This window comes from Neofelis nebulosa, chromosome 1 (assembly GCF_028018385.1).
Source record: "Neofelis nebulosa isolate mNeoNeb1 chromosome 1, mNeoNeb1.pri, whole genome shotgun sequence".
Classification (NCBI taxonomy): domain Eukaryota; kingdom Metazoa; phylum Chordata; class Mammalia; order Carnivora; family Felidae; genus Neofelis; species Neofelis nebulosa.
In genome coordinates, this window is record NC_080782.1 from 42,067,160 (window position 1) to 42,084,267 (window position 17,108).

The 17,108-nt window shown below is 47.8% G+C and overlaps 1 protein-coding gene and 1 long non-coding RNA gene across 2 annotated transcripts in view; one reads left to right on the plus strand and one right to left on the minus strand.

Moving 5' to 3' along the window:
* Positions 1-17,108, minus strand: part of LOC131506089 (uncharacterized) — a 58,517-nt gene that overhangs the window by 13,511 nt on the left and 27,898 nt on the right. The window contains exon 2 of the long non-coding RNA XR_009258728.1: positions 2,019-2,141. This is a non-coding gene — a long non-coding RNA (uncharacterized LOC131506089). The remainder of the gene's footprint in view (positions 1-2,018; positions 2,142-17,108) is intronic.
* Positions 14,537-16,605, plus strand: ADRB2 (adrenoceptor beta 2). The gene has a single exon (XM_058719697.1). The coding sequence runs from the start codon at positions 14,787-14,789 to the stop codon at positions 16,041-16,043; it is 1,257 nt and encodes a 418-aa protein (XP_058575680.1). The 5' UTR covers positions 14,537-14,786; the 3' UTR covers positions 16,044-16,605.

Sequence of the window (17,108 nt, forward strand, 5' to 3'; positions counted from 1 at the left end):
GCTAAAGTGGCGTGTAGACCCAGGTCCATCTGACTCCAGAACATTCTACCTGCTGTGTGACACTGAGTCCCTTCCCGCCTATGGGCCTGGGGCTCCTACTCTGTGCAAGAGAGCTGGACGGCTCTAGGATTCCTGGGGTTCTGAGGGCCTGGGCTGCACGCTCTGAGCTGGTGGGTCACCAACTGACTTCTCCCCTCACTTCCTCTTTCCCTTTTCCTCTCAGCAATGCTCTGCTTTCCTCCCCTGGCTGTTCTATTTACCTGGGTCTTCTCCGCTTTCCTGTAACTGTAACCAGTAAGCCATGCCTTAGGTCTCTGCCCTCCGCAGCCTCCCTGGACCTCCAGGTTTCACTCTCGACTTGGAACTTTACAGAGGCGGAGGCCAGCATCTTTTTTATGCCAGAAAGGGTACATCAGGCTTTGCTGCACTTTGCGAATAATTAGCATGCCACAAGAGGGTGTCAAATGAGAGCTTGTGTAAGTGAATCCCTCCTCTTGTTCTGTGCAAACTGCCAAACCGTAAGCTAGAAGGCACACCCACTGAGGTCAGGAATTGGAGCCGGACTCGTTCATCAAGGAATCAACAGTGATGCAAAAATGGCCTGGTCCATAGGAGGTAATCAAAACACATTCGTTGGCGTGCCTGGTTGGCTCAGTTGGTTAAGCGTCCGGCTTTGGCTCAGGTCTTGATATCGTGGTTCAGGAGGTCAAGCCCCGTGTTGAACTCTGTGCTGACAGCTCAGAGCCTGGAGCCTGCTTCAGATTCTGTGTCCCCCTCTCTCTCTGCCCCTCACCTGCTTGCACTCTGTCTCTCTCTCTCTCTCAAAAAGAAATAAAAACATTTTTAAAAATATTAAACACATTTGTTGGTTGCACCAGCTAATTTTTGTTTTTAAACCTTCCCATTCAATTATTTGTTTCCATTTTATGATTCAATTTATCCTCGAAAATATTTGGGTTCGATTTTCCTCTTTTGTCTGTTCTAATTCCTGATATGGCTTTTCCCCCTCTTGGTTTAGGTGAGTCTAGGATTATTTTTTTTTCCCCAGGAGCATTCTCTTTCAAGTTAAGACTTTGAAATTTCAGCTTGCTCCAACTCTTCCCTTCTTCTTTTTCGGTTTCAGCTAAAATGTAAGAATGAAAAGCTGAAAGGAGATGGGGAGTCAGAACCCCTGGCTTCTGACCCATGCCTCCTCCCACCCCCGCGATTTTTCTCAGCTTCATTTTTCACTGTGGATCTCCGTCTCCCCATTCAGACAGTGAAAGGGTCGGAATATTGGTGTGTCTCTTTTTAGCAATGGAAGATCTGTGCAAACCTAATTTCGTGCAGGGGCAGGAGGCAGAAGGCAGTTAGGAGCAGGGCAGCTCTAGCTGGGTGGGGCCCAAGGTCGCCACCAGTGCCCTCGCTGTGTATGGTTGAAGAGCCTCCGCTGGAGTGGGAGCTCCACGGACCTGGGCAAACTTGAGGGGCACCCCAATTCTCAGACAGAATGATTCCTAGCCTTGCTAATCTACTGGACTATCAAAAAGGGCCACATCAGCAGAAACAGGGAGAGATCCACATTCACGTACGCCCCAAACAGACCACTGGCCCCAGACACGGCTTTAGTAAGCTCAGACAACACTCATGGAGCTTCCCCATTTGTTCAAGTTTTTCTGCGTCTTTATTTTCATTTCCTGGTTTCTTCTCACATCCTTCCTCTCCGCTGCCCCCCCCCCCAAGAAGTTACTAAAAATTCTAACAATTTCTACTTGTCCATCTTGGCTCCCCTCCCTGTCCCCTCTCCTGGTCTCCAGAGTCACGGACTTCTTATGAAATTCACTAACTTTTGGTTAAATTGCATCTCAGTTTGTTCACCAAGAAAGGGGCGTCAAAAAGGAAGGACTCTGTGGCCAGAACAGTATATTCTAGAACTCTGAGAACATGACTTTTTTAAAATTATTAACACCAAATTACACATTTAATAGTACTTGTAGTGGGGTGGGGGGGTGGGTGAAATAGGCAAAGAGTACACTTACCTTGGGGCGCCTGGGTGGCTCGGGTCACGATCTCACGGTGCGTGGGTTCAAGCCCCGCGTCGGGCTCTGTGCTGGCAGCTCAGAGCCTGGAGCCTGCTTCGGATTCTGTGTCTCCCTCTCTCTCTCAAAATTAAATAAACATGAAAAAAATTTTTTAAAAAGAGTACACTACCTTGATAAGCACTGAGAAATGAAGAGAATTGTTGAACCACTGTATTGTAAACCTGAAACTAACATAATACCGTATGCTAATTCAACTTAAATTAAAAAAAAAAATTGTACTCATAGTGAAAACTCAAACAGAATATTTGAGTAAAAAATGAAAATGAAAGCCTATGGTCCTGCCCTTCCCACCAGCCCCATCTCGGCATCACTAGTCCACATTAAACACTGCTAACTGTTTCTGAGTGTCTTTCCAAAGTATACTTGTGAAAATAGAAACATGTTATGTACACAAAAAGGTGATATACGTACTATTTTGTTTCAACCCTTTTCGTTTAGTATCTTAGAGATCCTTTTCAATCACACGTATGGATCTCGTTCTTTTGAACCGCAGAATAAAACCCATTGTACTGTCACACTAATTTTTAATCTATTTACACATCTCCTTATTGATACATATTTGTGTTAAGTAGATACCACATACAATGATTTGTTTCTACAAGTGAGGATCGGTTAACATTGTTGTACAATGAACCTTTTTACTTTATATTCTGGATATTCCTTCATATCAGCTAGCACAGAGCTACCTTTTTTTTTTTCCTTTAATAATGGATTCTGGGGGCGCCTGGGTGTCTCAGTCAGTTAAGAATCTGACTTCGGCTCAGGGTCATGATCTCATTGTTTGTGGGCTCAAGCCCCGCGTCGGGCTCTGCCCTGACAGCTGGGAGCCCGGAGCCTGCTTCAGATTCTGTGTCTCCCTCTGTCTCTGCCCCTCCCCTGCTCATTCTCTGTCTCTCAAAAATAAACTTTAAAAAAAAAATGGATTTTATTTTTTAAGAGCAGTTTTAGGTTCATGGCAAACTGAGAGGAAGGTACGCCCTCTTCCCCACACAGATGCATACCAGAGAGGTACATTCGTTATAGCTGATGGACCTACATTGACAGATCACGATAGACCAAATTCCATAGTTTACATTAGGGCTCCCCCATGGTGCTGCACATTCTAAAGATTTTGACACTTTAGTTTCACTGCTCTAAAAATCCTCTGTGCTTTGCCTCTTCGTTCCTCCCTTCCCGCTAACCTCTGACAACCGCTGGTCGTTTTATCATCCCCGTTAAGTGTGCCTTTTCCTGAATATCATAGAGTTGGAGTCACACAGTTCGCGTAGCCTTTCCAGACTGGCTTTTTTCACTTAGTAACATGCATTTATGTTCCTTTCATATCTTTTCACAGCTTAATAGCTCATTTCTTTTTAGCGCAGAACAAGATTCCATTGTCTGGATGCACTACAGGTTATTTATCCATTCGCCTCCTGTAGGACCTCTTGGCTGCTTCCAAGTTTGGCAATTATGAATAAAGCTGCTCCAGATATCTGCGTATGCATAATAATCCAGGCATATCAATACATTAATTTATTTATCCTTATTTCCAGTTTTTGGTTTTTTACTGTGCCCTTTCACGTCACGCTAAACAAAATTTTGGTTTCTAATTATGCAGAACTTCAGTGAACATCCTTTCTATATATACCTGACAGACCCGTGTGTTTGGGACAGTACCTGTGTAACCGCATAATGTGTCATAACAGTGTCTTCCTGAGTCCTGTTCCAACCCTGAGGTTTTGGAAAGCATTACATTTTGCCAGTGTGGTAAATGAAAGTTTTCTCGTCGTTTCTGGATTTTGCATGTAGATCCACTCACTTCCTTCCAGGCTCCAGGGCCCAGATGACCACCCCATATGTTCCCGCAGCTTGCCACGTGTCCCTCCCCCTCGGTCAACCTGAACTCTCCACTTGCTGAGGTCTGTCCTGTATTTTCTCCCAGCAATGAACACGAACCCTATGGGAAAGCAACAAGGCCCACAGCCACACACACATTTGTGTGTTTGATTCACTGCCAGTCTGGGGCAGAGAAGAGAAGGGTCAAAATCTGCTTTACAAATGAGGAAACAAAGACCGGGTACCAAGCAAAGAGCCACGGGGGCAGCACCAGGTTACTCCTTTGTCACAGTGGTTTCTTTCCTCATCCACCCCTTTGGCACAGGGCTGCTGGGCACACCTCTCTGAAATAGCCTCGTGTATCCCACTACGGGCTTTTTTTCCCGACTGTGGCTTTCCGTGGCCTGTCCCACCCCCTTCCATGATGTCCGGAAGCCTCATATCCTTATCCCAGTATTCAAGGGCTTTCAAAATATATAGCACAAAGCAGACCTTACCGTTTCCCTCTCCACGGACCAGGTGCCCTCTCCATGGACCAGGTGGCATAGTTCTCCTGGAATAGTTGCTGCTGCTCAAGCATAGTTTAAAGCTTCCCACTTCTGCACCCGGTCACAGGGTTTCTTCTCCGTGGTATTCGCTTTCTTCCCAAAGTCAAGTCCGTCCTCCACACCCAGCTAGCTCATGGCCACCAACCAAATGAAACTCTTTGATCTCTCTTCATCTTCCCTCACATAACTAACAAGACCAGGCTTCTGTTAATGCAGATCTCTTTTTAACCCTCTTTTATAGCCTTTGTCACACGCCCTGTCATATAATTATCCTTCTTATCTTCGCAATATCACAATAAATCCTTGAGAGGCAGCTCCGTGTTTAACTGCTAACTATGCTCCACCTAGGGCTTTCAGCAGGACCTGGGAGGAGTAGCTAAGGCGCCCCAAACTATCAGACGTATGTTTTTAACATAAAAAAAAACCTGAGATAATTTTGTATAATCTGGTACACAATTTGCTTTTATACCTTATTGATAAAACGTGGAGAACTTCCTGAGTCCCCACATTTAGACCTACTTCATCCTTTTTAGTAATTACACATCATGATTATTAGTTTCTTCTGGTTTACTCCACCATTTCCCCTTTCTGAACAATTAGTTTAGTTTTACTCCATATTACAAACAAATTGGAGCCGTATCCTTACGTACGCATCTGACATTTAAGGAACAAATTTCAAGCGAGGGAATTGCTGGACAAAAGGATATGTGCAGCTTACTTTCTAATGAAGTCTACCAAATTACTCTCCAAACAGCTCTGCTAATTTATTTTCTTTTTAAGAACCCCATTAGCCTCTTGGCTAAAGACCCTTTGTGAACTGAGGCACAGCTGCTTTTTTGGAATTTTTCCCTAGGCCGTCTCCTCAGTCTTTACGTGGGGAGGTGGGGGCTGAATTAGTGTTTTGCCCACAAAACCACATCTTTAGCTCTGTCACAGGATTTATTCCACTGCACGGAAGTCGAATTGATGTACCAACCTCCTTTACGAGCCTCTGAGTTTCTTTTTTCTTTTTCTTTTTTAATATGAAATCTGTTGTCAAGTTGGTTTCCATACAACACCCAGTGCTCATCCCAACGGGTGCCCTCCTCAATGCCCATCACCCACTTTCCCCTCCCTCCCACCCCCCATCAACCCTCAGTCGATTCTCAGTTTGTAAGTGGTTTATATACACAATGGAATACTACGTGGCAATGAGAAAGAATGACATACGGCCTTTTGTAGCAACGTGGATGGAACTGGAGACTGTGATGCTAAGTGAAATAAGTCATACAGAGAAAGACAGATGCCTCTGAGTTTCTTAAAGGCAAGGACCTTTGTTCATTTGTTCATTCTGTAATATCCCTTTGCCCCGTACTTTTAAGAATATCTAGGTCAATGTGTGTGTGTGCGTGTGTGTGTGTGTGTGCACATGCATGTGTAGTGAATACCTGCCTTCTGTATTCTGGTCTCTGTGGTGGAGTGTTGGGGACACAAAGATGGATAAAAGTACTGACAAGGAAAATGTGGAATGACAATAATATGGGCTGAGCGCCAGGGTATAGTGTGGCACAAAAGCATATAGAAAAGGCATCTAACCCAGTCTCATAGTCAGCAAGTCTTGATGAAAGAAGCTGACAAAGCGTGAGTGTGTGTGCACGCAGGTGCATGTGTGTGTGTGTGTGTGTGTGTGTGTGTGTGTGAATGTGTGTGTGTTGGGGGTGGGGACCAGAGCAGGGGGAGGGGAGTAGGGAACGAGGTTGGATGCAGCAGCTCTAGGGGTGGAGGAAGGGACCTGGGCAAAACCCCGAGGCTCGTGGCCACTGATTTCCTGCTTCTGACGTTCTCCCTCTCCTTTTAAAAAGAGTGACCGGGACGCCTGGCCCCAAATCTTGGTCATTTGGCCTTTTTCCCGTAAGTGATTGGAAACTGCTGCCTCTTTAGCCCAGCAGTCTGGTAAAAACTCAGCTGCAAGACCCTGACAGCCAGGGCGCTTCTCCTGCACAGCCTGAGCACACTGTCCTTGCGCTGACCGGACGTCTGCATCTGAGTCCTGTAGTTAGCGGGTCAGGGGAAGGTTTCTCATCCGACAGAGTTGGATTTGTAGCCCCTCTGCTCCTTTCGCCTACCGTGGTACCTGGGCCAGGCTGTAATGTTGAGCCTCCATTTTCTCATCTGAAAAATGGGCATAACTGTGTCTACCTCGTAGCATTGCACAGAAACGAGAATAAAAGAAGAGAGTATACGTGGTAGGTGCTAAACTCAGCTCCTGGCATCTAATACACACATCGTTAACAGGAACTATGCCTATTGACTTTCAGACCCCCTGACGACCCCTTGACTTTGGTGCCATCAGTTGATTCAGCCTTCTCACTTGACAGATTGGGGACCAGACTGAGACCCAGGGAGGGACAGTCACACAGAGGTGCGAGGGCCAGGACGGGGCTCTCCTTCCTCTGGGCCCAGGGCATGTTCGCTGCCCCACGGTGGTTACCCCAGCTGGGGCATCTGGACCTCCCGTCCTTGACCCAGTGAGATCTTTCCCAAGGCCCTGCTTTGGCGAGAAGTCAGCCCTGTTTCCTTTCCTGCGCGGACCGAATGCAATTTTCTTCCTCTCCCCTTCTTCCCCAGTCACATGCAGCTTTATCTTCTCCATTGTTCTCCCTTCCGCCCTGCTTCAAGCCCTCCTCTGCTGCTGCAGGTACTGTTTGATCCCCCCCAATCATTTTACTTCTTTCCTGCAGGGCTCACCACACGTTGTGCATTTCCTTTTCTTAGGCTCAGACACCGGGAAGTTTGCACTTAGCAGCAACTCAGTCCAAGGGGCTGCATATACAACCTCTTCCCTGCAGTAGGTTCCCTGAGCGCCACAGCTAACAGAACTTCCCACGGCTTCCCTGTGTTTAATATCAGTAATTAATTTAGCGTTTGAAATGCTCCGGGTTAGTGCGAACCACTTTGCAGATATGAACTCGTTTGTTCCTCTTAACAACCCCATGAGATGGTGAGGTCCTAACGTCAACAACTCCAACTTACCGATGAGGAAATCGAGACACAAGGAGAGTCAGTAACTTGCCCAGGGTCTTACAGCTACGAATCAGAGGGAGCAGGGCTTCAAACCAAGCAGTTGGCTCCAGAGTCGCTCCAGAGCTCCTCAGAGGATCAGGCCATCAGGCTGGGCCTGGATCACTGCCTGAAGCCACACACTGACTTTGCTTCTCCCCTCCGTGGCTGGTTTCTCTTCCTTCCTCCATCAATCACCTGCACACAAACCCTCAGCACAGCGATGCTAAGAAATCCAACCTAAGACATTTCCCAAACATCCATCTCAGAGGTTACACCACTATTCGTAGCTTGATGTATACGAAAGATTCTGTTTCCCTGTTGGATCAATTTATTCATTTAAAAGGCCGCCTTTGGGGAAATGAATAAAATGTCCTGAAATTAAAGCTGTGCTGGAAAATCTAGGGCGATGATGATGACGATGATAAACACTTCTTTTGGAAACTCTGTGCTAAGTTCCTTAAATGCATTATTTCATTTAACCGTCAAAGGATCCTCTGCCAGAACTGCTATGCAGGGAACACTTCCAGTGTTCCAGCCACTGGCAGACACATCCCCCCAGATCTCTTTATCTCCTAATCCCTATGCCATCCTAACTTCCATTTTCTTGTCCAGTCGAAACCCCAAGTTCGATATAGCCATATCTGAGCCCATCACCCCAACCTGTCTGAACAACATTCAGGCCACTGATCTGCTCGTCTGGTCCCTGATGGGCAACGGCCCTGACTCCTTTGGCTCAACGCCCCAACCCACAGCCAGTCCGAGTACGGCTGATCTGTTCCAGTGTCACGTCTCTTGGTTCTCTCCCTTCCTTTCCAAGTCCAGTTTTTCATGCATTCTTTCTATTCCCTCCACAACCATCCCAGAGATTTGATCCTCATTTTGCAAAGAACCAGCCTGAGGTCCAGAGGGCTTAAGCACACTGCCTGACGCCCTCGGGGGGTTAAAGACGGAATTGGAACCCCAGATCCCATCTCTTCCCAAACCCGTGCTTTTCCTATCACATCAAGGGGTCTCATGAGCACCAGCCTGGGGCTGAGATTCCTCGAGGTGGAATACGAAATTCTTTTAAATCCTTCAGTAACACCACATTAAACACAGAGTACCGCCTACGAGTTGCTCCCTTTTCAATTTTCTTTCCGTCTTTTCAAGTAGATGGAGGAAGTCCCCTCTGGTGCTAGAATACCATCAATATCTCCCCAACACTTTCTAATCTTCCTTTTCAATCAGAGGAGAGCAAGCGTGGGGCTCAGAACCTTGGCAGACGACAATGTCTAGCTAGAATTTATTGCCGTTGTTTTGTTTTCATGGTTACCTTCTATTTGTGGCGGATGACATGGGTTTTCATGTGCAGTAGTGGCAGCCATACAACATTTTCTTCGAAAACAAATGTGTTTGAGTTTTAGAAATAAGTCACCGTCAAAAAAAGTATTGAGTAAATCATGGCACGCCGGCTGCTCGGAATAGCGGGAATCACAGCGGTGAAATATGGGGCTGACGGGATGGAAGATGGAGCCATCTTCCCCGTTTTCGGGGGCATTGACAGGTTTTGCTTGCCAGCTCCTCCCTGGCTTCAGAGTCAAGAACTCGACTCCTCCATGACCCTCCGCGTGCCTCCTTCCCACAACAGGCTTACTCAGCTTAGAACAGAAGGGCCTCAGATGTCACCTAGGCCACCTTCCCATGTCATGGATGAATATTGAGGCACAAAGAAAGCAGGGGACTTGATTAAGGCTGTTTACAGCAGGATAGCTGTTGTGGGACCAGAGTCTGGGCCTCCCGGTCCCCCATCCGTGTGCCCTCCTCTGCGCCCAACTGCTTGTACCACATAGAAGCGTTCGTCGTCACACAATGTTCCTTCCCACATCGGCGGGAGACTGCATGCAACGCCACTCAGGTTCAGCAAAAGAATCAAGGCCTATGCCCTGATGCATCCTTTACATGGTATGTAGCAACTGAACCTCTCCCCTACATCTCTAGGAGGGTAATAGCTATGTACCGTTCTTGGGAGAATTGGTAAGAACAGTCACTCAATTTTCTGTAGGGTTCAATTCTCTTGCAAAGCCCCAACTGAGAAAAGCTGCTAGAGTTTAGTTTCTTTGAATGACCGATGGTCTGCAGGCCAAGGAGTCCTTCATAGGACCAACTGAAGTCTCTCCTGCTTTAATTGAAGCCAGCTCCCTTTGTTCAGTCCCCCCGAGAGGCGGAGAATTTATTAGCATGTATCTCATAAAAGGCCAGCATAGCAGGAAATTAAATTCATCTGGTCTAATCAGCTGTTCTGAAAGCTTTGCTGGTTGCTCTGCTTACTCTGCGGTTGCCAAGGTGACTGCAAATTGATTATTTGAGGACTTGTTCCAGGATCATTCCAGGCATTGATGTTAAGTTTAGACATCAGCAGTCCCAAGTAAGAATAGAAGGGATCTGCCATGATGGTAAAGGAGACTCCAGACCCGAGAGAACAAGGGATATTTAAGCTGAAGAGAAGGCTCAGAATTCCAAGGGATTCCCCCAAAAGCTTTGAGGACAGTCTTGGGGAAGAGAGAGGAGACTTGTTTTGAGTGGCCTCAAGGGGGCAGACTTAAAATCCACAGGCAGGAGCTGTACAGGATCTCAGGTCTCTATCTGGACAGTCGAAACAGACAGTGGCAGAAGGATCTGGTGAGTTTGCCCTCACGAGAGCCGTCTGAGAGTTCTGGTGGATGCATCGTATAAGGAGCTGACCGGGCTGTAGGACGCTGCATTCAAAAACCACGAACATTCCACCCAGTTCTATAACTCAGTGGCAATGGTAATTTTCAGAGTCATTTCTCTTTCCAAGGAACCAAGTTTTTGTTCCTGCTTTCATTCGTTTTCCCAGCAATTCAAATTAAAGACAAATGACTCATGATCCACATTCAACGTGTCCTTTCACACATAGGATCTAATAAGTGTGCATTCTACATGTACATTTTGATTCAAAAATAAGCAAACGGTAGGAGTCATCTCTTTTCCAAGGGAGCACACTAAATACTTTACATGCTTTTAATCTCATTTAATGCAAATGGAATGGAGTGATGCTATACAGAGATAATATTACAGACAGACATTTAAGATCCTTATTTTGAAAGAAATCTACAGATGTTCCGATTCTGTGTCTCCCTCTCTCTCTGCCCCTCCCCCGTTCATGCTCTGTCTCTCTCTGTCTCAAAAATAAATAAATGTAAAAAAAAAAAAAAAAAAGGGGGGCGCCTGGGTGGCTCGGTCGGTTAAGCATCCGACTTCAGCTCAGGTCACGATCTCGCGGTCCGTGGGTTCAAGCCCCGCGTCGGGCTCTGGGCTGATGGCTTGGAGCCTGGAGCCTGCTTCCGATTCTGTGTCTCCCTCTCTCTCTGCCCCTCCCTCGTTCATGCTCTGTCTCTCTCTGTCTCAAAAATAAATAAATGTAAAAAAAAAAAATTAAAAAAAAAAGAAATCTACAGATGTTTCTCTGCTCAGCGGATCATAACAATGGAAGGAATCTCATCTAAGCCAAGAACAGGATAAGATTTTCCTCAACTGTCCCGCTAATGGTATCAGGACCTTCTCAGGCACCACAAAACCTTACTCCTATTCAAATATTTGTTCAGTAAAACAAAAGGTGTTTTCTTTTTTTTTTTTTTTTTCTGTTTGGCAAGCAGGAAGTGACAAATCGGTGTCTTAAGGGATTGACAAAATATATAATTAGACACTATCAATCACTATGAAAGAGCTTGCTTTTTTCTTCCATCAGATAAAGGTGCATTTAGTCTACTAAGAACTTCCAAGACCAGCTGAAGCATTACGTGTCTAAGTTCAGCAGCCCAGCAAGCAGGGCCAATCAAAGTCCTCTGTTGACAAATGAAGGGACAGCATTGGGCAGTGAAGAGATGTAAGGATGCCGTAGCTTCCCTGGGGCCTTCCCCTCGACAGTTCATATTTCTACACTTTACCTTCTTCGTTTGTAAACTGGAGGAGGTGGGGGGAAATGAACCAAATGATCTGTTCCCCTCTTTCCCAATATAACTCTCTCTCCACCTGTAATTCTAAAAGGAGGTCAGGAGGGGCGCCTGGGTGGCGCAGTCGGTTAAGCGTCCGACTTCAGCCAGGTCACGATCTCGCGGTCCGTGAGTTCGAGCCCCGCATCAGGCTCTGGGCTGATGGCTCGGAGCCTGGAGCCTGTTTCCGATTCTGTGTCTCCCTCTCTCTCTCTGCCCCTCCCCCGTTCATGCTCTGTCTCTCTCTGTCCCAAAAATAAATAAAAAAAAAAAAACGTTGAAAAAAAAAATAAAAGGAGGTCAGGAGAAGACTCTTGGGGTGAAGACAGCATCTTGAAATTTCTACTGACTTGATGAGGCAGCAGAGAGGAAAAGAGAGGGGGTGGGGAGAGAGAGGGGCAGGGAGGGAGAAAGTAATGGGGGTAGAGAGGGAGGGAAGGAGAGACTGTCCATTTGGGAAAGCTGATGCGTAAAGGCTGGAAGCTCCTCCTTGACCTGAACAGTCTTGCCTCCTTGATTTAGTGTTTGTGGGCTTTTTAAAAGGGGTTTCCCAAAATATTCAAAGTTAAACTTTTAAGTGACTCATTTGTATATCTCCTTGATCAATTCGTGTTTGCCCTGAAAGGGCTTTCTTTGTTCTTTGGTTGTTGTTGTTGTTGTTGTTGTTGTTGTTGTTGTTATGGGAAGGTTAAACAATACGCTTATTTATTCCATAGCTTTACAAACAGGAAGGAGGTTTAGTGGCTTAGTTCCACAATTCGGGCTAGATGTATATTTAAAGAAACTGTGTTGCATAACAGACACTGCCTCTTCCTAAAATGCATCATACCAGAGCCAATTTTGGAAAACACAAATATGGGGTGGGTATATTTTGGACACTATGGGAACGTAATAGATCTTTAATTAATATTTGTGCCTTTCATGGGAAATATTTGCTTTTTAAGGCATCGGTCTCGCAAAAACAATTTCTGGCTAGTAAAGGAAGTTAAAGGGGGCATGCAGGTTGCATTTTGTTTCTGCGTTTTTACTTCTACAGTCAACACCCACGTTACATTTGTCCTAAAGTATTTGATGGTTCTATTAGAGGACACGAATAACATATTCCAAACTACTAAGTGATTTATGCACATTTCATTTATAACCCCTATTTGTGTGGCATATACAGGTGCACAAGCCCTTTCACATTTATTATTATATACTCAGTTCACACTCGGCCCAATGAAAGTGACTTTATTTCCCACTTAGGGATGGAAGAAGTTAGGGTCCATCTTTTTGACATGCCTAAGGAAAGTGAGCTAGAACGCGCTATAGCAGGGGATCTGGAACCTGCCTATTCCAATTCTGGCTAGAGTCCCTCTTGCCTAGCCTCCATGCGTCTCTGCTTGTGAGGCCACAGTGCATTGGAAGGATTAAAAGATGAGCTATAGAGTCAAGACCTCGATTCACCTCCTGCCTCTGGCATCGCAGGGCCCTGTGCTCCTGGGCAAGCTATTTGCTTCTTTGGGCCCCATTTGTGAATTAAGCTAAAAATAGTACTCTCCCCACCATGGGACTGTGGGAAGGATTAGATGGAATCATGCATGAAAAGCACATAGCAGAATGTTCCCTAAATGTTAGCCATTGTTATGTTATTATGTAATCTGCAAAGCATGTTTGGTTACACTGCATGAAATGCTTTCAGTCTTTCAAAGACACTACTAATACATGTGAAGTCAAACCCTGAAAATTAATTTCCTTTTAACAGTAAAGTCCTATGCCAGATGCAAAGGATAATATTTCATGGACAAAGACCCCAGTCTGAAGACTTAAGTCTGACTTTTTTTTTATTTAAAGGAGAAATTATCTTGTTTCCTGTGGTTTCATAACTTTCTTAACGTTAACACATTCGAATAGTCGGATCTATATGAAATTGTCACTTTTAAAGTCAGAAACCACAGGATAGTGGGCAATCTCAGATGGCTCAACCCCACAGATCAACTGCCCAGCAGATGAAAGGATTTTTCTAGTTGCCATGGAATTGCTGAAGATGAGGTTGAAAGGAAAACTATTCCATGTTGAACTCCTCTCCATCCCCACAGATAACGAGGGAGTGATGCCACGATCCCAAGAATTACAAATTTAAGTGCACGACCTTCTCCTTCCGGCCGCAAACGCACTCGGGCATACCCCAGCTCCGGCTCCAAACGAAACCCAAAGGGTGAAATTATATGTCCCAATGCCTGCAAATTCCCAAGGAGGGCACCAAAAGTACTTGACAGTGAGTGTGCTGAGGAAATCGGGCAGCTGTTCAAGTCACCCCCTGTGGTCCTGCCAAATGTTTGAAAGGGAATGTGCCCTGTGCGTGCGTGCGTGTGTGTGTCGCGGGGAGTGGGTGCACGAAGGAGGGGTCAGGAGTACCTGGATGGGGACGTCCGAGTCTGTGGCGCTCTGCTTGCCGCCAAGTGAGCGTTGTGTGTTGTTTACTTCTTTCTGTGTGTGTGTGCCCTATGCCTTTGTGCTTCTGGGCGCTTCTGTGTTTGTTTCTTGGCCCCGTCTCTGTTGGGCAGGGGTGACTGTGTGCCTGTGGCTTTCTGTGTGTGTGCGCGCGCGCGCGCGAGCGTGCTTGTGGGTGCGCTGGACGGGCGTGTCTCCGTGTCAGTGGCTGTGGTTCCGTATAAGTCTGAGCATGTCCGTCGGGGTGCATGTGTGCCTGTCCGTGCGTGTCGGGGTGGGCACTGTCGTCTCTGTTGCCTAATGTTGGGGAGAGGCCGCCCAGGGGCCCGGGTCAGACAGGTAGCAGCCCCCAAAGAGCCCCAAGCTCCCGGATCGGATGGTGCGCACGCCAGCCCCTGCTGCAGGCCTCCGGGGGCAGCCAGGGAGCAGGCAGGGAGAGGTGGCCCGCCCACCGCAGGGGAGCAGCTGGGCCCCGCCCGGGCCAGCCCCGGGAGGGGACGGGCGAGGGGAGGGGAGGGGAGGGGAGGGCGGGAAGGGGACCGGGCCTCGCCCCTTTGGGGCTGCCCGCCCGCCATTGGCGGAAAGTTGCCGCACGTCACCGCGAGGGCAGTCCCCTAAAGTCCTGTGCACATAACGGGCAGCGCGCAATCCGGGGCGGCTTCTCCAGAGCGCAGGCTGGGTCTGACGCGCCCGGGGAGCCCAGAGCACCCTACAGGCTGAGTGCAGGACGCGCCCCCCAGCACAGCCACCCCACGGCCCCTGGATGAGGCTTCCCGGCGTCCGCTCGCTGCCCGCAGCGCCGCGCCGGAGGTCCGCCCGCTGAGGCGCGGCCGGTGCGCCGGCAGCCAGTGCGCTCACCTGCCAACCTGCGCGCCATGGGGCAGCCCGGGAACCGCAGCGTCTTCTTGCTGGCGCCCAACGGAAGCCACGCGCCGGACCAGGACGGCACGCAGGAACGAAACGACGCGTGGGTGGTGGGCATGGGCATCGTCATGTCGCTCATCGTCCTGGCCATCGTGTTTGGAAACGTGCTGGTCATCACGGCCATCGCCAAATTCGAGCGTCTGCAGACGGTCACCAACTACTTCATCACCTCCCTGGCCTGTGCTGACCTGGTCATGGGCCTGGCGGTGGTGCCCTTTGGGGCCAGCCACATCCTCATGAAAATGTGGACCTTTGGCAACTTCTGGTGTGAGTTTTGGACTTCCATTGACGTGCTGTGTGTCACGGCCAGCATTGAGACCCTGTGCGTGATCGCCGTGGATCGCTACTTTGCTATCACATCGCCCTTCAAGTACCAGAGCCTGCTGACCAAGAATAAGGCCCGGGTGGTCATTTTGATGGTGTGGATCGTGTCGGGGCTTACCTCCTTCTTGCCCATCCAGATGCACTGGTACCGGGCCACCCACCAGGAAGCCATCAACTGCTATGCCAAGGAGACCTGCTGTGACTTCTTCACAAACCAAGCTTATGCCATCGCCTCCTCCATTGTGTCCTTCTACCTACCCCTGGTGGTCATGGTCTTCGTCTACTCCAGGGTCTTTCAGGTGGCCCAAAGGCAGCTCCAGAAGATTGACAAATCTGAGGGCCGCTTCCACGCCCAAAATCTCAGCCAAGTGGAGCAGGATGGGCGGAGCGGGCATGGACATCGCAGGGCCTCCAAGTTCTGCTTGAAGGAGCACAAGGCCTTGAAGACTTTGGGCATCATCATGGGCACGTTCACCCTGTGCTGGCTACCCTTCTTCATCGTCAACATAGTGCACGTGATCCAGGATAACCTCATCCCTAAGGAAGTTTACATCCTCCTAAACTGGGTGGGCTACGTCAACTCTGCTTTCAATCCCCTTATCTATTGCCGGAGCCCAGACTTCAGGATTGCCTTCCAGGAGCTTCTGTGCCTGCGCAGGTCTTCTCTGAAGGCCTATGGGAATGGCTACTCCAACAACAGTAACAGCAGAACAGACTATACCGGGGAACACAGCGGAGGTCCCCTGGGGCAGGAGAAAGACAGCGAAGTGCTGTGTGAGGACCCCCCAGGCACGGAAAACCTTGCAAACCGTCAAGGTACTGTGCCTAACGATAGCATTGATTCACAAGGGCAGAACGGTAGCACAAACGACTCACTGTTGTAAGGCGGGTTTTTCTACTTTTTATGACCCCCCCCCCCCAACCAAACACTAAACAGACTATTTAACTTGAGTGTAATAAACTTAGAATAAAATTGTATAGAGATGTGCAGGAGGAAGGACAGCCTTCTGCCTTTTTTTTATTATTATTATTATTATTATTTTTTTAAGCTGTAACAAAGAGAAAACACATTTGAGTGATTGTTTCTTGTCCAGTTCAGTTCCTTTTTGCATGGAACGCGTTAAGTTTGTGTCTGAAGGGCTTCGGTCCCAGAGGACCTGGGGCTGCTCTGTTTTGATGACTTTTCCGTGGATCTACCTCATTGGTCAAGTATTAGGAGTAATATATATTGCTGCTGGTAATTTGTATCCGAAGGAGTCCTTCCTTCCTGCACCCTTGCACTGGAGGATCTTGAGTATTTCGGACCTTTCAGCTGTGAACGTGGACTCTCCCCACTCCTCTTATTTGCTCAAACAGGGTGTCGTAGGCAGAGATTGGAGGGGCAGGCTTCAGTTGTTTTCCTGAGCAAAGTCTAAAGTTTACAGTAAATAAATTGTTTGACCATGACTTCATTGCACCTGTTTCTCCAAAAACCCTTGACTGGAGTGTGGTCGCCTCCCCCGCTGGAAACCGCAGGTAACTATTTGTAATAACTGCCCAGGGACTTAATATGGAATGATTCGAGAATGGCATGCACTGATTGCTTAACCCTTTCTTTTGCCTTTGAATCTGCCGCTGCAAACCTGTAGCCCTCCCAGTGCCAGCTCCTCAAAGCAGTTCTCCCTGCTGACAGCATAGCTTGTCTCGCTGGTCCTATGGTGATCATTCTGTGTTGTTACATCAGAAACACTGACTCATAGAAACTGAGTTACGGACATCTGTTTCGTCCCTCCGTGCACCCTCACCACCCACCTTTCAGTTCCAGTAGCTGCTTATGTTATGTATTTGCTGCATCTCATAGGGGAGGTGTTTGTACTGCATCGGGGTTTGGCATTTTAAAGATAAAGGAGGGAGTTCTTAGGAAAAAGCTACTCAAACACAGCCCTGTAATTCCAAAGAAAACTGAGAGG